This window comes from Plectrocnemia conspersa, unplaced genomic scaffold (genome assembly GCF_051122295.1).
Source record: "Plectrocnemia conspersa isolate PC_06_02 unplaced genomic scaffold, ASM5112229v1 ptg000013l, whole genome shotgun sequence".
Lineage (NCBI taxonomy): Eukaryota > Metazoa > Arthropoda > Insecta > Trichoptera > Polycentropodidae > Plectrocnemia > Plectrocnemia conspersa.
In genome coordinates this window covers 9,561,723-9,584,309 of record NW_028277177.1, presented here as the reverse complement: position 1 = coordinate 9,584,309, position 22,587 = coordinate 9,561,723, and the positions used below count along the sequence as shown (strand labels likewise).

The 22,587-nt window shown below is 27.6% G+C and overlaps 1 protein-coding gene across 1 annotated transcript; it reads left to right on the top strand.

The window, feature by feature from the left end:
• The first annotated feature begins 1,490 nt into the window (after nucleotides 1-1,490).
• Lcch3 (Ligand-gated chloride channel homolog 3) lies at nucleotides 1,491-20,945 on the top strand. The gene is made up of 9 exons (XM_088201527.1): nucleotides 1,491-2,150; nucleotides 3,395-3,498; nucleotides 3,570-3,637; nucleotides 9,453-9,598; nucleotides 9,657-9,814; nucleotides 9,879-10,163; nucleotides 10,227-10,448; nucleotides 14,123-14,350; nucleotides 19,869-20,945. Exons 1-9 carry the CDS (start codon nucleotides 2,053-2,055, stop codon nucleotides 20,045-20,047), a joined length of 1,488 nt encoding a protein of 495 aa, XP_088057653.1. The 5' UTR covers nucleotides 1,491-2,052; the 3' UTR covers nucleotides 20,048-20,945.
• Nucleotides 20,946-22,587: the final 1,642 nt, after the last annotated feature.

The window sequence follows — 22,587 nt, the reverse complement described above, 5'->3', positions numbered from 1 at the left end:
GCTATATTGATATTATTTTTACTGGCTTATATTTTGTGTAAAAACAATAACAGGCTAAACATTTTTACAGCAAGATAAACTTGTAGACATTTAACATTTATTTTGAGGTGTATTAACATTAAAAACAAAATATCGATAAACGTTCGACTAAATAAATATCAAGCTTCAAAGTCCTACTCTTGGAAAAATTACTAGAAGATTTTTTGTTATATATCCACTATTATAGATCATAGATTAAAAAAATGCCCAGCAAAAGTTAAGGAGTATGAGTGAGTGGTAAAAATTTATAAAAAAAATGAATGATCGTGTGAATTATTACATTAATTTCTAAAAACAATATTGTAAAAAATTACAGTAGTTAGAAAAATCATGTTAAAATAATATTGTAAGAATATTTATATTATAGAATATACGATACGAATTGATATATACAAGAACAAACTTCAATAGGATAATATGTTATAATAGACGCAAAGCTACAATGAAATTTTGGAATCCCGTATTTATACCCGAATCGTAGAGAAAATGGCCAATAACAGCTGTTTCTAATTTTTAATATTACGAAAAAGATAAAAATCTCTTTGGATTATTGAAAGCACCAGAATTAAATTCACTGACAAGCAAATTTTATTGCGTAACTCTGTGAAAAGCCCCCATAAATTTCTGAAATATGCCGATTCCTACGCGAAGCAGTTTTTTATTATGTGATTTTTGTGCAGTATATTAAGGCCAACTAAAGTAGTTGAGATAATCAAACATATTTTTTTTCATTAACACTTAAAAGCATTCATATTTTTAAGCAACTGGCATGAACCATCCATTTCTTATGCAACAATATTAATAAATGCAGCGGATGAAAAACATTAAAAAATATTCGAATAAATTTAATTTTAAACAAAAAAGATGTAAAGAAATCATAAAATTTTTCAAGAAATGACAACTTTCAATTTGGAATTTTTCTCGAGAAAAAATTCACAATGCTAAAATAACCGAGAATATTAGAATAAATTTTCAAGAATATGGTTATATACATAATCTTTTATATTATGTATATAACCATAGAGAGAGAGAGAGAGAGAGATTTTTATATAACATTTAGATAACATGATATTTTTTGAATAAAGTTATCCTAAAAATGAGAGTCGTTGATCTTAGATATTGCATCAAAATGTATGATAAGCTTAAACATACGTTATTTAACTTTTTGCCTATACTTTTATAATTGTTTTTTTACCACAATTTTAAAAGACAATGTAATTTTATATAATATAATGGAAATCATATTGTTAACAGTCTATTTCCTACGATCTGAATTTAAAGTATGATTATATTCGTTGGTGAAGATCGGTTGTTTAAGATAAACGTATATTTAGAAACAGGTGGTTGTCTACCGATAAAGTAGGAAACTGTTCCGTTCTAGTTGCGAATTTTCACGTAAGAGAGCGCCGACTATCTACGTCCCCGTTTCTCTCGTCTCTCTCAGCATTCACCACGCATGCGCGTGGTCAATCGCGTGAAAACTGCATCGAGGACGTTTCTGAGGATTCATCTCTTCGCGAGGACACGATAGACTCCTTGTTTCTGACTGATATCAATTAAAAACTGTCGCGCGATGTGGTCCACGAGTGAATTAGTGAATAAAAAATGGTCTCAACTATAAAGAAAAAATATATATCGTAAATTATAATAATAATAATAAATAAATATATAATAAAAATAATTTTAAGGACAACAACAAATTTATGACAGTGTGCGATGTCAATTCTCAATGCTTGATTTTTAAGATTTATTAGATTAACCACATAAATATTTTAATAAAAATATATATTTTTGTACGAAAAAATGTTTTCTGAAAATTCAGTAAAAAATATATCTTGCGAAAATGATAGAGATCGAATCATTCGAGGTGATAACGAAAGTTCGCTGGGCTTGTACAGGGCGCATAAATCGGTACAAATTTTTGCGAAAAATCGGTGACTCGCCGACGATCGCCACGATGGAAAATCATTTGGAGAAAAATCGAATGGAAATTTTCTGAAGCGAAAGGCAGTCATGATAAGTAGAAGAGCGTCGAATGATTTTTCGAATGTGATCCTTTCGTTTCTGGCGTTCACTCTGACAATTGTGTGCTTCAATGTGAAGAGTGTCAGGTGAGAATTGTTAGAAATAAATATATTTAGAATATATTATAAATTAAATCCAAGCAATATTTATTTACTGTGCTTATTTTATATTTTAATTTCATATGAACGGTGCCAATTATAAAAGCAATTTTAATTTTTCTGTATTAAATTTAATATATTAATTAAGGAAATATATTTTTTTCTCAATATTTAAATTTAAGAATGCATTGAAAAATACGTAGCGCATTTAAAAGTAGCCTGACAATTTTTTTTTAATAACTTGATTTTATAAAATAATTTGGAAGATTTATATTATGTTACAATATATTAATATGATACGTTAATATACGCAAATATAATGATTTTTCTTACATTTAATGTATATATAAAAAAGGGCTATAAGTTAGCCGCAAAAAAATAAAACATACTATTAAATTCAATATCAATAAACTTATTTCGGATTTCCATCTGAAAAAGGGATTAACTGAGACAAGGTATTAAAAACCTTAAAGTGTAAAAAAAGAACTAATTAATTAACTTTAAATATTTCCATAATAATATATTAAATTATAAGCATAGAAGTAAAGCCTTTATAAATAGCTCATTGTATATTATGAATTCTAAACATTAAAGTAGATATAATTACAATTTAATAAAATATTAACCGAGCCCATTTACCATTATTATAAATTATTTATTTTTCACTAAAATGTATTTTTCATAGAAATATTCCAAATTATTCAATAATAAATAAATGATTTAATTCTTTACATTTACATAAATAATAAAAATCATTGTGAAAGTTGTCATTTTACCTGCTTATTAGTATTTTTTGGTCTATTATTAAACATAATTTTTTTATGCAAAATATATTGCATTAATTTATTTTTAATTTAATAAGGAGCTATGCTTTAAAATTACATATTTACAAGCAATTTAGGTTAAAAATGACCATGTGTTACTATATCATCAATCTTGATTGCTTTACAAACTTTTGCTTAATTCTTAGCATACATTTTGATTATTGTAATAGTAATCGAATCTAATAATTACATCATCAATAAATGACCTATTAACACATAATCGTATCAGTTGCCAATATTTTCATTCTAATTATTATAGAAAATATATTAGAGTTATGTTTTTATTGATTATAAATAATATTTATAGCAAAAATATTTTTTTAACTATTTAATAACATACAAATAGTTGGTTATTTTGCACTCGTATAATTTCGATTGGTTAACATTTACATTTTAATAAAATTTCAGCAGTGCTCATAAATCACTAGTATCAGATCGCTTGGAAAATGTAACACAAACAATATCACGTATTTTAGAAGGATATGATATAAGACTTAGGCCTAATTTTGGGGGTAAGTAAAAATCTATTTATGTGTTTTAAATATGTATGTACATCATATTTTATTCTCACTTAATTAATCAGGCGATCCCTTATTTGTTGGAATGGATTTAACAATAGCTAGTTTCGACGCAATATCCGAAGTCAATATGGTAAGAATATATTAAATCTTGTGTCTAATTTATAAGTTTAATTGAATACAAGACGTACAGTGCGATTGGAGTCTGTAAGAGACGTTTAATTAACATTCGCTAGCTTCAGTTGAATCTCAAAAGACATAGTTGTAAATCGAATTATTCGAGTTTAACATATGTTATATATTATTTCGTCTGTAAAGTGTATTACATACAATACAGGCGGTGCAAAAAAAATGTTGATAAAAATTGGTTAGATATTTTGAGTCACTCTGTATATTTACATGCATGCTTCATTGGCTTTGTAACGATATATTATAACATTTTTGTAAATATTCTATTCTAGATTTTTATTAACGTCAAGGATATTGAATTATAACTTTCATAAGACATCTTTCGCTTTTAAAGATCGTGGTTTTTTATAGCGAAATAAAGGACGTAGAAAATATACAAAAGGACAATCGCAAAAATATATAATATATTTGATTGATTGAGCGTTCGGACAAAAATGAATTTCATGCTTGAAATATTATTTTTAAAACTAGACTTTATCAGACGTTTGTTACAGTTGAGTGAGGATGTTTTTGTGTATGAGTATGTAGATTTTTTGCATTGAATTTGCCTATACATTTGTGTAGTGAAAGGGGAATATACAGTTTCTGAATAAAATAAAAAGCGCAGAGAGGCTTTGAGGTGGTAAGTGAAAAATTCATGTTTTTCAACTGACGACATAAAGGAATTCATAGTATACACATTCAAATGTATATTTATAATATTTCAGTTTATTGCTACGTGTATTTTAATTATAAAATAAAATAAAAATATATATTTGGGTCACGGTGAAAAATATTGACCCATTTATGACGAAAGCCTTCGCGGAGCTTTCGGCGAGATTAGTAATTATGTTGGATATATATTGTACCATAAAATGTATAAAGTTTCATAATACAATACAATTAAGTTTATACATAAAACCCTAACAAGAAACTTATTAATAAATAATTCAATTTAGTTTACAATTAGGTACATTTTTTTGTATGTATTACTGAATTAAATAAAAATGATTAATAATAAATTAATATATTTTATATCATAAATGAAAGCATTAAGACCAATTATATTGGTACGTGTATGGATACGTTGAAATCAATATTTACTCAAAAGACAGTATCCGTTCATCGAGATATTTAATTTCGGCTAACTATTGTGTATACATAGTTCTATTTGAGTTAGTGACCTTACTCACTCTTAAGCACGATCAGCAGCAGATGAGCAGTTTTCCTCCACCCCCTGTTTAATTGTGATGACGTCACGTCTGTGATTAACCCTCGCACGCCCTTGTTCAACAGCAATGAAAAGGCGCGACCCAAGAAAGGGACGATGTTTTCCTAACACATTTATAATTAAATTTTTAATATTTGAAATAGGCAAACTTGTTTTATAAATGGCACTCTCTTTGCCCTTCGCGCGTCCAGTCTGCTTTTAATAAAAGCTCTCTGTTATTTACTAAGTGCTGTGGAAATATTTTCCACTTTGAATATCGACGAAAATGCGTATTCGTAAAAGCTGCCTTTTATAAAATGTAAATATTTCACGAAAGACAATATACGTATATTTATTATGTCTTTAAAGATTTCTTATTTAAAATAAAGATCTATTAATGATATTTTCTGTCCATCAAATAAACAAAATACATTTTGTTAGTTACATAACATTCAAGCTTTTGATTATATTAGAGATATTTGTAAAGTAACATTAAAATTATTCGTATTTTACTTCGTTTGGAACACTGCTGTTTTAGCTAGGATCTGCGTGACGTGTTTCTTTGCAGCAACGATACGATTGAAATATGTATAAATGGTTGTGTTAATTTCAAATCCCACAGAATAATTTTATGATAATTAGTACTAAATTAGAAGTTTCTTTGGAATTTTTAAAATACCGTTTAGTGGGTAATTTAAAAATTTTACTTTTTAGAACTTTTATTTTTGCATTTGATACAAAACAAGTTTTTAAAAGTTTATTCAATTTTTATCTTATTTGAAAGGATGCTAAAATTGTTCAAATTTATTTTTGATTTTGGCAAAGACGACTTAGACTGACAAAATGTTGTCATGTAAACATATTTTGTCTAAAGATTGTAATTAATTAGGGTATATAGAAATTTTTATGACATTAAAATAATACGCTTGTTAGTAAGATCGCTAAATGTTAAAGGAGTCAGTGTATTTATTTTAATATAAGACACAGTTGCTTAGTTAGGAAGTATTATAATTGTGCAACATTTTTTTATTTCACTTATAGTTTGTATAAATACAAAAGTACACATAGATTTGTTTGCGTCTACTTTCACAAACTCCAAAGATACGGTTGAATTCTGAATTTGGCACGTCATAGCTAGAACAGGGTTGACATGAAGAGAGAAGCAGCTGCTTCCTCGATTTTTTAATCACTGTATCACTGATTCAAGTAACATTAATATGTAACAAGTCAGGGATATTATGATTTTTAGAAGTAAATTCCGAATGGAATTGAATAATATGCGCGTATTTGAAATGATTGATATGTATTCACTTCTATACGAAATATCTGACTAAAGGAGGTGTTCTTGTTCGCCTATTCCCGACGCGGCGTTATTATTTTTGTCGTCTTTAATATTGGAATATTTGTGAGATTTGGAAACACCGCTCTTGCTGCATAGAATAGTATTTGTATTACAACCTCACACGGCCGTTGTTATGCATTTACAAATATTTTTTCTGTTTTAAATATTTTGGCAATAATAATGTTTAATTTATTCAACTTCTAATAATACTTGTACTTGGCTAATTGTCGTCACAAAAATATTTAGGGATGTAGTGACTATGTTATAAATTATATTTAGAGATGATATAAATTAAATATTAGTTCATCTCAACACAAAAAATGTAAAGTATATATTACATTCATTAATTATAATTATGTTTGGATTATTGGATTGGGAGTGACGTTAAGGCAAACGAGGCGTCGAGGATGCTCGGCTTCGATATGCGGAGCGTGTGTCACTTCAATAATTTATTATTGATTCGCGTTCTGTACGATACGCTAGTTCGCAGCGTGCTCTAATATGGCTTTATTGTCTGGAATGTGAGAAAAGCGAAGTACTCTTTGTTGTTGGAGGAAATTTAATGAAAACTTCTGAGGTATCTCTACTAGAGGAAGTACGGGTCATATTCATATTTGTACCAAATTGAGTTTTGGAATACAATTCATTGCATTTTTAGTGCAGCGGCCTCTGTGTGATCATACTATTGTTTAGTTTATATTTATGAATGATTATTTTTGGTCACAAATTTTAATGCAAGTTTCACAAAATACACAAAAAAATCATTATATTTTTTTCGTAATTTCAATTACAATATTAAGCATAGCAAAAACACCGAGGTTCATATGGGTTTTAAACCCATATATTTTAGGTTCATGTCTATTCGTGTATTGTGCTGGTATAATACAACAATTGAAAATACTTTTCAGGATTTTGATGGAAGAAATACATTACTTTATTGATAAATTCTCCAACTTTTAAATAGCAACTTGAACTGCTAAGTACGATTTTAATTTTCGTAAAGACCAAAAGTGTCATTTACGTGACTAGGAAAAATACTGGTTATCTCTCGGAGAAAGGACTATTCCAACCCATCATTCTAGAATGCACCCTAAAAATGCTTTTCGTTATGTATAGTGAGATTCTAAAGAAATTATTAATTTTTAAGTGTTATAACAAGGTAAAACATTTAACTCGATTGAGTGTTGCATTAAATGAACAAGACCATCTTTAGAGAATACGCAAAATATATTTTTTAACACACAACATAAATTGCTTCTAAATTGCTAAATTGCCATGGGATGAAGTCTGCAACCATGGTTGGGAAATTTAATTGCTCCTTTTATATTCTTAGTACTTGTTTAATTTATTTATTTTAAATGAAGCATTTTTTTAAAAGAAAAAAATTCCATATATTAGAACAAATGAAATCAGATTATTTTAATTGTTTATTTTTAACAAGAAAATTATTGCAAAATGGCGGTAGTATTACATTAAAATTGAGGAAAAATGTTATATGGAACGATAATAATTATAATATATAGAAATAATGAAAAATTCCATTTGAGTTTTATTGATAAAAACGTCATTACTTTTAGGTACCCTATAATTTATATAGTAATAGTTTAAATTACCATACAAATTATCTTATATAATATTAAATTATTTTATTTTATTGAAAATGCTTAATATAATAATATTTTAAGCACATGGCATGTAAATAGGGTAGTAAATTTTTCAGTTAAATTATTCATATGAATTTTGATTACTGATATTTATTGTATATGGTTTAAAATGTTACATTTTATTATTTAATAAAATCATAGTATAGTTATTATTTAATACAGTTAGAATGAAATTGCTCACAACTTTTAGAATATATATTTCTGACTAATAATTTTAGCTTTTAACATGTTAAATATGTATTTACTTTAATTTTCGTTGTGTTACACTAGTAGCGAAAAAACTTTATCAAAACGAAAAAGAAAGACGGGTGAATAAATGTGTAGTACATTTAGGTAGAATATAAAATGACGTTCAATGTCACTATTTTACATATATTACATTTTATAAAAGTTTCACTGTCGTTCTATATTTTTGCACCGTTGAACTTTCTTTATCTCCATTAAAATTCATCATTCTCATACTCAAGCAACTTATTCCAAGCTATAAGATCATTTTTTCTATATATAATGTAAAATGATCTAATAACAATTTTTTAAATCAATACCTACTAAATTTAATATTTTCTTATAAGTTTCGATGATCATGCTAACAAATTTATTATTCTAACGTCAAAAAAATCTCACGCTCACCCAACTTTATTAACAAGAGTTTGATACTTCTTTGGACAATATTTGTTTTAAAAAAATGGGAACTTGCCAGTCTAGATGTCATTGCTAAAACCAAAAATATTTTTAGCATTCTTTCGTGTGAAATACCATTTTTTATATTATAAATATTATTAAAATATCAAACTTATTTTGTAGCAAATGTAAAAGCTGTAAAAAGTGACATGTAAAAATGTCTTAAAAGAATTAAAAATAAACTTTACACTTAACAACTTAACACTAGAAATTAAAATAAAATTATTTTGCGGGATTAGAATTTAGCATGGCCATTTTAAACACACTTCACGTCACACGGATGCTATCAGAAACAGGAGTATTGCAAACGAAGGCAAATAAAAATTGGTTTTTATATTTGTTTTTGAGTGTCCCTGATTTAACCAAGCAATTTTTAATATGTTACTTATATCTAGACTACACTTTCAAATTATTGTGTCACAATCACTTGTAGATTTGGATTATTACCCCGTTGTTACGCATTCAGCTAACGTCTGTCATGTTACAACGAAAGATTTACAAAGAAAAAAAATCCTTATTATTTTAAATACAATAATAAATTTTACTTGATTTTTTAAATATTTATAATATATGTATTTATAATATTTCAAGAGAGTGAGATTATATTATAAATAATAATCGAATATATAATATATTATACCAATAAAAATACTTTTTTATCCCTGATTTTAAACTTTAAAATAAATGATAATAATTATGCCACACATAAAACAATACAAATAAAACCAAGCAAGTGCATTTTTGTATTAAAACATATATTTATTATATATAAATATAATAATTTTATTAAGAAATTAATAACATATGTTTTTTTAATTTAAATTGTATTTCTAGAACTTATTTCAAATTCACATGTTTGTTTAAAAAGCATTGTGTTTTTTAGGATTATACAATTACAATGTATCTGAATCAATACTGGAAAGATGAGAGACTCGCATTTAGCACGGAAGAAGAAGTACTAACCCTTTCTGGTGATTTTGCTGAAAAAATTTGGGTCCCTGACACATTTTTTGCCAACGATAAAAATAGGTACGACTTAAAATAATCTGATGTTAAAAAACATATTTATTAATAAAATATTCGATAGTTTTTTACACGATGTTACTGAGCGCAATAAATTGGTGAGATTAAGCGGAGATGGTACAATTACTTACGGAATGAGATTCACAACAACTCTTGCTTGCATGATGGACTTACATTATTATCCTCTGGATGCTCAGAATTGCACAGTTGAAATAGAGAGTTGTGAGTATATACTAATTTATACTATTTTTGATATTCGAAAGGTAAATTATGACTTTGATTTCAGATGGTTATACTGTTTTGGATGTCGTGATGTACTGGAAAGAAACTCCAGTCAGAGGAGTGGAAGAAGCCGAATTACCACAGTTCACTATAATAGGATATGAAACTAACGATAGGAAAGAAAAACTGGCCACTGGAATATATCAGAGATTATCTCTGAGCTTTCGTTTGCAGCGAAACATCGGATATTTCGTGTTTCAAACGTATTTGCCTAGTATTCTCATTGTTATGCTCTCTTGGGTGTCGTTTTGGATCAATCATGAAGCCACTTCTGCAAGAGTTGCTTTGGGTATTGTCGTAATATATATATATTCAAATGATTTTATTTTATTGAATATATTTTTTGAAACAGGTATTACAACGGTGCTGACTATGACAACTATAAGTACTGGAGTTCGCAGTAGTTTGCCAAGAATTTCATATGTGAAGGCTATAGATATATACTTGGTGATGTGCTTTGTGTTCGTATTTGCTGCACTATTGGAATATGCAGCTGTAAACTATACTTATTGGGGAGCTAGGGCTAAAAAGAAGACAAAATCAAAGTCAAAAGATTCGGATGACAAGAAATCTGGTAATTTTTATTTAAAAGCCTACAATGTTATTATGAACATAAACATTAGTAAATAATAACTTTTTCCATAATTAAGTTAATTATTTATTAAATAAATATTTTATTCAAATTCAAGATGTAATTACATGAAAATTGTTAAATATTATTTTCTTATGGTAAAAAGCTTTATAAAGTTGTATAATTTATATTATGTGTAACTTAATATTTTATAATTTTATTTCACAAAAGGTTTTAAAGTTAAAAAGTTTCAAAGCAAAAAATATGTATCCGCATATTACACTCAGTACACAATTAATTTATTTAACATACTTTGATAATCCTGTAAATATAAATAAATAAATGTCTCTTTAGAAAAACGCGAGATTTGCTAATTACTGAATTAATATTCTGTAAAACTCTGGCAACTTTTCATTACAAAAATGATTTATAATCAAAGCGAAAATTCTAATCATTTGTAAAGGTTATAAAATAAATATAATATTAAGAATTTTTTAACTGCATTGTTGACGCTTTTTGCATCGGTGATACCAAATCTTTATTAAAATAGGACAGAGGCGTGGTCTGTAAATAAGTACAGTAAAATAATATTAACAAGCTCAAATATTAAATTAATTAATTAATACAAATCATCAAAGGATCTTTGTGACTTTGGATTAATTCAATATTTCTACTAGGATTTTTGGAATGTTTATTTTTGAGTTTCAGATATTTTAAATTTTGAGTCATAAATTAATATTAAATATTTTGTAGTCGCCAATCAAAATATTGTTAACAAGAGCAGGCATTGAAAACATTTTTATCTCACGATTTTGTTGGAAAAAAAGCATCTAAAATGCAGTTGGTCTTCAACCAGATTACGACAGATAAGATTTCTTTTGAACCTCAGTAACATCATTCGAAAGAATCTGTACAATACAATTATTTTAATTCAGTGGCATTCATTATTAGTCCTCAGTTTTGGCAATTAACAAGGTAAAATATCTTAGTTATCTATGTTTATTTATCATAGCATTTATAAGTATTTTAAAATACTGATAATAAGCCTAACTTAAATAAAAATAAGCATATTTTCTTCATTGTATGCCAAGATTTGAGATTAGATATAATTTAAATCTTTAGAAATTTCAAATAGTATTTTTCTCTACCATTTAATTGTTATTTATCAATGATCTGAAAAAGTTCAATCGATGTGATTTTTCAACAGTTCACATTTTAAATAAGATTATACATAAAGTTAAGTTCAATTTTATGTAAATTAGTATTATTAATAACTATTACGAGAATTCCCAATAAGGCCTTTGAGTTGCGACCCATGTCCCGGATATTCAGAAACCCTAGATTCTACTATAAAAAGAATTTAAGACAAGAAAGATCATTCTCTTAGATGAAATGAAAGATAAAAAATAATATTTAAAAAAAAATCTGTTCACATCTCTTGCTAGCGGTATAACAAATAAGTAAGACTAGCGATCATTAACCATTGACGGTAAATAATAACAATATACTTAAATGCCGTTTTTTATACAACCGTCCCCCGAGTATGCCGTGTGTATTTTTTGCAAATACTCGCATTTTAATTTTTTTTAAAGCGGCGAAATACAGTTTTAACCGGCTTAAGAATTTTCACAAAAACGCAGTAAATAAATATATTTTTATTTAAATTTTGAAGATTTTTAATCTATTAAATATTAATGTAAACACAAATATATAGCTTGAACTTATGCAATACAACATTTATTTTTACTTGTAATGTCAGGTCCATGAACTGTAAAGGCTAGCAAAAAAAATATATTTTATAAAATACTTAATTTGATACGTTTTAAATATAAACATTTAATATTAAAACATAATAAATTATTTGACTTTGGTCGTTTTTCAGTCATTTTAATATGCATGCATACATTAAAAAATATATATTTTTAAATTAGCGGAAAATTATTAGAAAATAATACGATATAAATTTTATAAACGTATAGCATTAATATTTATCACTCGAGATAATTTTACTACTATCGCAACAAGTTTATAGTAGTAGAAAGGGTAATATTTTTAGTAATTTTAAATCAGTCCCAAAGCACAGAAAAAAGTCCAAAAAAATAAAAATCTCCCCTTTTAATGAACTATTAATTTTGTATATCCGAATTTGCATAAGTTTGAAATCTTTACTCATAGAAGTATGGTTTTAGAGTATTTTTCATAGAATAAAAATGTTCAATATCTGGTTTTTATAGAATTAAAAATGTTGAAGTTTTTCTCACCTTCAAAATAATTTTGTCTCAATTTTTTTCCTTCAAGCAGGTAATGATTTAAAATCAAGTAATAACCAATTATTGTGTAAAATACCCTTATTACGAAAACAATGCTTTAAACGCTTTTCAGATTTATCCTAAAAACATTTTAATATTTATGGTTTTATATTTCACATAAATAGATTTTAATTGTTTAAATATAAATATTATATTAGTTAAATACCTGCAATCACTTCTAATATTTTTGCGGAAATACCCTTGCTCTCATTTAAATGTGTTTTTTTGGTTTATTAGCTATATTAATTAAATAACTATCCATTATAAAACGTAAGGTGTTAAAAAAACACAACCAAACTGATGTATTTTTTAAATTAAAATGCATAGATTATTTGTACATGTTTTTTCACTTTTTATGAGTGATGTATTAAATTAGTATCCCCTTAATATTTAAGAAAATTAAAGTACGTATATGTAAAAAAACATAATATGTACAGACTAGAGAATATCTGTTCTGTGTATGCACGTGATGCGTTTGCTCTTGTGTTTTTGCGGCGTTTTTGTAATATAAGCCACTCAAACCTACTTTGTAAAAAAATGGTGGACAGTTTCTAGAATTATATATATATATATACATATATAATATATCATCACATTTTATTTTTTTTTAATTCCACACTTGTGTCTGAGACTAACTCGCATTTAATAAAAACGAGGAATTAAAAACTTTTTATGCAAAATTATTTATATTCACACGAAATGTGAGAAAAAATAGCATATTATTAACTATTTTAAACTTTGTGAATTTTAAGGAAGAAGACATACATACATACATACATTAAATTTATATTGTAAAAAAACACTAATGTTCGTGGCATTGGTAGTTCTTCATACAAAATGCTTATAAATTGGTTGATTTTTTTTGTGAGAGTGCTGCTTTTAGGATATTTTTTTAACGGAGCTTGTAGAGAAGTCCAGCAAAACAAATTTTAAAAAAAGTGGACATTAGCATTTTTTCATATAAGTACAGGTGCATGTCGACAAATTAAGTGATCTTGTGGATCCAATAATGAATCCATAATTGGTAAACAAATTACAGCGTCTGTTTTATGAAAAATCTATTTTTAAAAACACATCTTATTTGGATTTATTTACCCACAGAAACAGCTTGTTTATAAGTTGTTCGTTCATTAGCAGACGGCACTGACATGTTACGTTTATAGTTGCACTGGCAGCAAAACAACCATTGAGTGGCCGCGATACATTTTTTATACTCCATAACAACGGATTTTATGGTTTCTGATTACTAAATTCTAATTAACTTTTCCACAGCAGTGTACATGAAAATTAAATTTAATAATTGCTCAATAGTAATATCACCTAACGATACATCTTAAATTATACTTAATTAAATTTTATAATTTATAGGTTCTCGCGACGAGGGGCGAAGTCCCGGCACGAGGTCGTTACCCGGGGACCGCGAGATAATTGAACTCCAAGACGTCCGGATGAGCCCGATAGCCCCGATAAGGCGGCGCCCTGGGACTGTGCCCCCGCACGATCCAGCCAGGTTCCCCCCGAGCTTCCGGATGGCAAGGGGACCCGGTGCCACCGCTTATCATTCGGCGCATTCAGCGCGTGGTGTGCGATACAGAGGTATGTTTATGCATACTCCCCAATTCCCAATACATGGGAATATATGTACGTGGTTTGGATGAATATTTAATAATGTGTTTTACAGGGGCTGTTTATATGAAAACATGTTTTATTTATATATGCATTATTGCAAATATTTTGGTAGGTTTAGAAAGGTTCATAAAATAAGTGTGAATAAGCTAAAAGTTTCATGTTTTGATTATTCAAGTAAAATATAAAATATTCATTATACGTAATTCAATTTAAACAGTATTTGTCTATTCTTAAATATTTGTTATTGATTTAAAAGAGATATTAAAATCAATATCTGGCATGTTGAAAGACTACGATTTGGAATGCTCAAAAAAATATTACTTTAAATAGACTTTAGAAATTAAACAATATAAGAATTGATTTAAAAGAGATATGAAAATCATTATCATTTAGAAAGTTTACAGTTGTATTATATTAATTTGAACATATGAGTAATATCTATAATTTCGGCAATTACAAAGTATTTTTTTACCTTTCCTAATTTTCTATGTGGCACATTAATTGGTTGTAGATTTAAAGCAATAGGTTGGAGAAGGGTTAAGGTGGAATGATTACATGCTATTTTTTTATATTTTATTTAGATGTAGCTTAGGCTTTTAAACGTTTCATATTTAGCGATCTATTCATTAAAATTTAAACCTACTGAGCTACGAGTGTTTAAGTTTTTATAATTGTCGCGATTTTGCTAACGAACATATACAGGGTAAATATGTATAAATAAGCTCACACTGACCTTAACTATAATGCAAGTCTTACAAGCTTATGTATGGTGGGTCGATCGACTCATAACACTAAACGTGTTTTGGAATTTTTTTTTTTTTTTTAATTTTTAATTTTTTTAAACAGTATCATAAGTATATATTTAAAAGCTGTATTTTGTATCAAAAATTCAAGTCCATATCTTTAAAAGAAACCAAATACTAGCGTTAACTATATGCCAAGTCGCATAAAAGCTCGTATGGGGGCCCGGTAAATTTACCATAAGACTCGTTTTTTATTAAAAAAAACATAATTAAATTTTTTTTTAATGCAAATAAAGCTTTTAAACACTTTTTGCATACGACATTTTTCAGTAAAATTTCATTTTGCAAAGTTATGACACTTTTAATTTTTACATTGGCCGCCATTTTGTAAAAAATAATTATATTTTTTTTCATACAGAACGTATAGGGGGTGCGCGGTAGTTCTATACGATACTAAAAATGTAATTTTTAATCTTTAAAACCTTGCAGTTAAGAGCGTTAACTCTTCTGAAAGTCTCAAAATGGCTCGTATGGGGGCCGATCAAACGGATACATCGCTTGTTTTGAAGCAAAAAACTATTTTTTTATATTTTATTTGGATGAAGCTTAGGCTTTTAAACGTTCCATATGTAGCGATCTACTCGCTAAAATTCAAACCTACTGAGTGTTTAAATTTTTATACTTGTCACCATTTTGCAAAAAATTGAGTGCAAAGGATTAAAAATATACAATAAAACATTTTAGAGTAAAAATATAATTCTGAAAACTAAACTATAAAAATATTATAATACAAATATGCAGTAGTAGTTGAACAAATATTTGAATTACAAATAGGTTAATAAATGGGCAAATATAATTGATATTCGAATATTTAAATTTTTGGATTGAAGTCTAGCTGCTATCACCTTAATAGCTTAACGCCCGAGGACTCGTATACGAGTCTTGAAAGAACATTGCTTAGTGGCCGTGAACTCAAGCATGAGTCCTGCGTTGTGTTTTCTTTTATTAAAAAAATACTGGGAAACCATCAAGTTTGCCTATATATGATAATCAGAGATAGTAGTATACTATTTCTACGATTCAATGAGAAGTCGCTATATTGGGGCACATAATTTTTTTATATGAAATATATGAATCATAATTATTTATTTCATATAAAAAATAATATTCTATGTTACACTACTTGAACAGAGTCAAACTGTCTTGCTAGGTAAACATAAAACCAATCCAATCAAAAGAAATCGAAACATCCAGGTTGATAGTACATCAATTAACAAAGTTTTTCAACCTAAAATTCTGTATTTTATTGCAAAATTAAAAAGTAAAATCGTTACGGTATATGTAAATAAATTACATAACACAGATTACTGTGTTATCTAATTTATTTACATATACCGTAATTCTTTAATTAAAAAAAAACTTTCAAAAAATATCATCCATTAACTACAAACATTTTCTCCAGGTGTTTTGTTATTTTTAAATTTTCTCACCATTTGGAAAACAGCAATGATTAACAGATTAAGAAACCAAGAGAAAAATCTACAATTCGGATATATTATGGCGGTATTAGTTGATTAAGTAGAATAATTGCAAAAAAAAATATTATTGCGCTTAAAAGAATCTCTGAGGAATACAACCATGAACGAATAAATATTTTTATCATTTCTAATATTTTGTGATATTTGAAAATGGTTGCGTTGGTTACAAACCAGTTATTTATAATTTAATAATATGAATGCTTAAATGATTCTATAAATTTTTGTATAAACGATTTAAAAAAAATATCCGTTTATAATATACATAATATAATTTGCACTCACCAAATTTTTCGGCGTCCTTTTTCTGCTTACAACTGTCACTGATACACTTATTTTTATCATTACACTTATACACCACACTATATCACTATTTTTATTTATTTTTATTATTTACACTATTCACATTTTCTGATTCATATAAAAACATTCGTCAATATGAAGAAAAATATTTCACAACCTCCGCACATGTATTCTGTATCTTTCCTTATTACATGTGCAGAACAAGCACGACACTTTTTTCTCACATATTTGTCCACATTTTTATTTTTATTGACTGATGCTTTTTCAGTTTATCCGAAAGCCTTTCTGAAATGTCTTAAGAATCGATAGATTCCACTGAATTCTGTATTCATCCTTTAGCCTTACTCGAAAGAAAATCTTTAAATTTAATTTTGCGGTTACGATTCAAATTTTGATAGACACTGAACGAATAAAACAATGCGCATTGAAATAAATAAAAAAAACAACATTTTTTGTTTATTCCATTGTTTTTCGAAATATTACATAACTATGTATTGATCGGTGTGATCAACACCTCATATATGTATTACAGTCCATTATATATTCAAGGCTTATGTATTGTAAGGCAGGTCGTTCTGTTTTTTTCCAGTGTCTATCATCCGGCTGTTATGAAAGGTAGATATCATTCTGAAATCTCTTTTCTTATTTGTTTTCCAAATTAGGATAAGCATTTTATCTTTTCTGCCATGTTTCATCTGTAGGGGCCTTAATTTTATATTTTTGAGATACTGGCAAACCCCAATTTTTCCGAATTGTTTCACAAAGTCTTGATTTTCGTAAAAATAAATATTTTGCGAGTAAAACGCTTGTCAGCATAAGCATGGTGCAACTTGTCCAGATTTACTAATCTTCTTGTATTTCCGGTGTATAATTTGGTTGAGGACTGAACACCTAAAAAATAAGTGAAAAAACCTCGGGCGGTAAGTGTTTTATGTACTTATAGAAGAACACATAGAAGTTGTATAAATATACCAAAAGTTTATAACTAACGGAAGATATAGTTAATTCTAGACTACCTGAGCGCTTGAGAATATTATTGGTGTATTTTATATAAACCAGACAAGATTTTTAGATATAACTAGGTACACATAAATCTATTTGAAGTTTTTAAACATTTTATTATTATCTTTATGTAGCATATTTAATTGTTTCCAATAATAATTATTTATGTTTTATCATAAACAGTTGACAAATATTTGTAAATAAATACTCATCTTAAGGAATTTTTAATATATATTACAAGTTCAATGCTTATATGTTTATTTAATACGTTTGATGTAGTTATTAAACTGGTGTTTTAAATTTTAAATGATTGATCATAAGATCTTTATATAATTTTATTTCCCTGAATTTATAGTTGTTTACAATAAGCTCCCGATCATTTTTTTAATTCCATTGGCATAAAACGTAGAAGGCTTTGAATACAAATATTTCTATAGTCCTCTTTTCACATTGTCTGAAGTGTTGAATTGATCAAAATAAATGGTATTTGGAAGGAGCAAGGTCTGAAGTATATTGTGGATGAAATAACATCTTCTAGCCAAGTTGCTTGATTTTAACGATAGTCAATTTCATGCACTGTCGTGTTGTAAGCCCTTTTTACTTCCTCGTTATTGTTTGGTCAGGCTTAAGAATTTCGTATTGCCTAATCTTTTTTCAATCCTACCATACATACAAAACTATTTTTTTACTGTGGTTTTACTACTTACCCTTCGGCTATCCACTGTCTTCTACAACGATTGTTGTCATACAACACTTATTTATCATCTTCATTGAGTAAACGCAACACAGATTCAAGGTCTAGAACAATGTACGCCACAGCTTCCAATATTTACACACATACATTTGCGCGTGCTAGAGCCGAGTCGCAAGAAGAAAGTCAATTATGTGTTGTTTTTGTTTCTACATGCGCTGCAATAACGGCTATTATCGGGAAACTGCAGCGTATCGGCATACATGGCGAGCTTAGCCGAAGTCGATAAAAATGTTATGCATATGATACATTATATAATTAATTATTAATAGTGCTACAAATTACATAGATGTAATAGATATACATTTACATACATAGAAAATATATTACCATTACATATTTAAAAATACAATTAATAACATTTAAAAAATATAAATTTAAAATAAAATCATGTTTAAGTTGGAAGTAAAATTACTATTTTTTTTAATAATTTATTTATGAAAATCTACAAAAAATATTAAATGAACAATTGAAGCGCAGTAAATGGTTGTCAACTTATCGTATGATGGTGTTAGTTCAGCGTGCGTGTGTTTTGGATAAAAAGTGGAAGCTGTGACGTTCACTGATCTAGAAGCTCTTAAGATATGCGGGTACGCTCCGACATGTTTGCTTCGCTCAATTTGTGAGAAATCCTACACTTTATCTCCAAGATTTTGCAATATTCTTAGTGCGTTTATGCACTGTTTGATTGGACTGGTGTAGTTTGAGTAGGATTTGCTTCCATTTTAGCAGCCAGGACATCATCATCTATCTTTGCTTGTCTCCTACGTCCAAGATTATTCTTGATATCGTTTGTTAATGCTAGAATTTTTTTTAACCATTTTTTTAAAACATATTTTCATTCTCATTATTGATATATACTATGTAACTACATACAATATGATAACGTAAACACTGTAAACGTTTTCCTGTTACATTAATAAAATTTCCCCTATTATGTAAATACAGCATAATTTCTATGCCTACTTATTATTTATAGCTACAAGCTCAAGCTTTTGTAATCCTATGTTATGTATAATAATGGGGTTTGCTTACTTTTTTGAATTTAATACTATGTTTTAGTTATAATAAATACAAAATATGCTTGGGGGAGAATAATGAAAGTATTTAATTACAAATTAATACTAATTTGCTTTAAATATTTATTTCAGGAAATTCGGGTGCAAAGCCAAAGATGCTTCACGCCCTTCGCAGAGGAGCCTCAGTTATAAAATCATCTATACCTAAGATCAAAGACGTGAACGTGATCGACAAGTACTCCAGAGTGATATTTCCAGTTTCGTTTCTTATATTTAATATAATATATTGGGTATTTTACGTGATAGAGTAAAACTAAATAGGCTTAGAGTCCTATATGTAATAACTGATTCTGATTACATCGTCTCTCGATGGCCTTAGACTTATAAAAAATGCCATAAATCTATCGTAAGGCTTTCAAAAATTGTTATAACATACATACTACGTTATAATTTTTTATGAAAAATATAAATAGAGTTATATATTGAAATTTAATATATATGCGTAAAATATTGAATTTTTTGTGTAGTACTACTTCGTTAGGTATTTGAAGAAAAGTTTATCAGATTTAATATGAAATTATTTATTATGTTTATTTTTACATGTTTCTGAGATGTTCCTATTTTGACATTGTTTTATTTATTAAAAATATATTATCTAATTAAAAATATTAATTAAATGGCGATAAAATATGTTAGATGTTTTAGAGTTTATCTGATATTATAACGTATCATAATATAATATTTTATTTGGTTTATATTATAATTTTTTAATGACAATTGCTGAATATTACTATAAATATAAATGTGTTTTTAACTGGTTAATTGAAACGTTCTATTAGCCATAGAAGGAACTCTATCTTATGATACAATTCTGTTCATTAAAAAAATTAAACAATGGATTACATATATTTTTGCAGCAATATTCAAAAATGGCTCTTAATATATAGCTTATTTAAAAACACTTTTAGCATATTAAAATATTATTTTTAGACTATTTTAAGATATATAGAATACGGGATTGCACAAAACTTGCCACTAAAATATAAATTAGATGGTGTCACAAAATACTTCATTTTATGTAAACCATCTTAATATATGTGAATTTATGTCAAACCGTAATATTAAAAAAAAATATAGTATATAATATAATTAAAAATAAAATATATAAATGTGTAGTAGCAATAAATGTCTATTATTATATTAAAACTGAATGTGTACATAAATTGTAAATATAATAAATGTTTCAAAAACATACATACCCCATAAATTATTTATCATCGCATGAGATTATTACTACAGATCTGTTTTATTCCTTTGACTTGCTAATTATTTATTTACTATATGCGAATTTAAAGTTAGGGATTCGCCCTTTTCCTAAAGTCTCCCCTGTTGCGGTGAACATTCATTGGTCACGTGACTATGGTTTTAAGGGGAGTCAGTTTCGTCCCCGTGACCTTCGTTTGTTTCGTTAGCTCAATAATGGCGTTACAGTGCGATTAATGTTGTTTTGTTGGGGTGTCAGGGTGATAAATTGCTCCGATTGTTGCTGAAAACCCTATGGACCATGGCTAGCGGTGGCGAACATTGCTAATGCACCCCTTCAAAGGGTTGAAACATCAAATAGAGCAATTAGTGATGTTTAATTATTTAAAAATTTGCATACTTGATTCGTCTGGGTGTAGTTATGTAGGATTGTATTAGGGTTGAAATCTAAATTGCCTATAATGTAGTTATATGTTTGACTAATTCGCTAAGATGTTCGTTGTTATATTATTCGAAATTAACTTTATCCACTCTATGTCTCGTAGAATCCAATCGTTTCTGAAGATCGGGTTAAGCTGTGAATCTCGGATTTCATAGTTGGACCAAGGTTGACGTGAAGAGGGAAGCGTCTGATTTCTTAATTTTGTATCTCTTAAATTAACTAGTAAAAGGTCTGCTAATTATGTGCGTTATTTATGCGCTTATATATTGTATATTTAGGCGATATAGACAGGGCCATCATCGCACTATTTGTGAGCTCTAAGACATATTTCGAAATTAATTTTTTTTTAATACACGCAATATATAAATAATAATAAATGTACTTAAAAATCCATATTAATAAATAAAAATAATTAGACAAATTAATTCATTCAAATATTAAGCACTTATTTTTTGAGGAAAATCAATATTTTATATTCCATTTTCGTTTAAATAATATTAGTTTAATTCAGTTCTATTAACACTAAAAATAACTTGGTTATTTTTTTAGCAAAAAAAAAATAATATTTGAAAAGAAATAAATTTAGAAAATTGGATATGTTGGTAAGTTTATATTATAAAGAAAAATAAGTAATAATCATAACTCTAAAAATATATGTGATTATGAACCCTAATATATAATAGTAGGGCACACATGCACTTAATGGATTAGGGTTGTGTGTAAGCTCGTAAACATCATCTGCATCCCACATCGCATCTGGATTACATGTATCGTAAAATTAGATTATTTGGACATCGACAAGAAACGTTTCACATGCGAAGTTGGGAAAAAAAGTGTCGATATGGCAACTCTGTATTTAAAAGATATTGTAATAATGCAATATAAAATCAAAATATGTCGTCACGTGATATCGCAATTAAATTTGTAAAATTATGTGTATTTTTAAATTAAAAGGGGAGGAAGCTCTATAGTAACTAAATAATCAGGGGTAAGATTTTAAAGACGTCCTAATCTCAAATCGATACCGCCATGTCTCCGGTTACTACAATAGGAATAGGGGAGCTAAAGCACGCACAGGAGGGTTTATTTCCACCTGGTATTTGAAAGAAAGCTCGGCTTTTTGATAGGTGTGGCCATAAACAGGGA

What these genes read in the sequence shown, in the direction of transcription:
- Lcch3 (XM_088201527.1), top strand. Translation starts at nt 2,053, where the DNA reads ATGATAAGTAGAAGAGCGTCGAATGATTTTTCGAATGTGATCCTTTCG. An exon ending in CACAGTTGAAATAGAGAGTT is followed by an intron (nt 9,815 to 9,878) that starts GTGAGTATATAC and finishes CTTTGATTTCAG; the next exon opens with ATGGTTATACTGTTTTGGAT. An exon ending in GCGTGGTGTGCGATACAGAG is followed by an intron (nt 14,351 to 19,868) that starts GTATGTTTATGC and finishes TATTTATTTCAG; the next exon opens with GAAATTCGGGTGCAAAGCCA.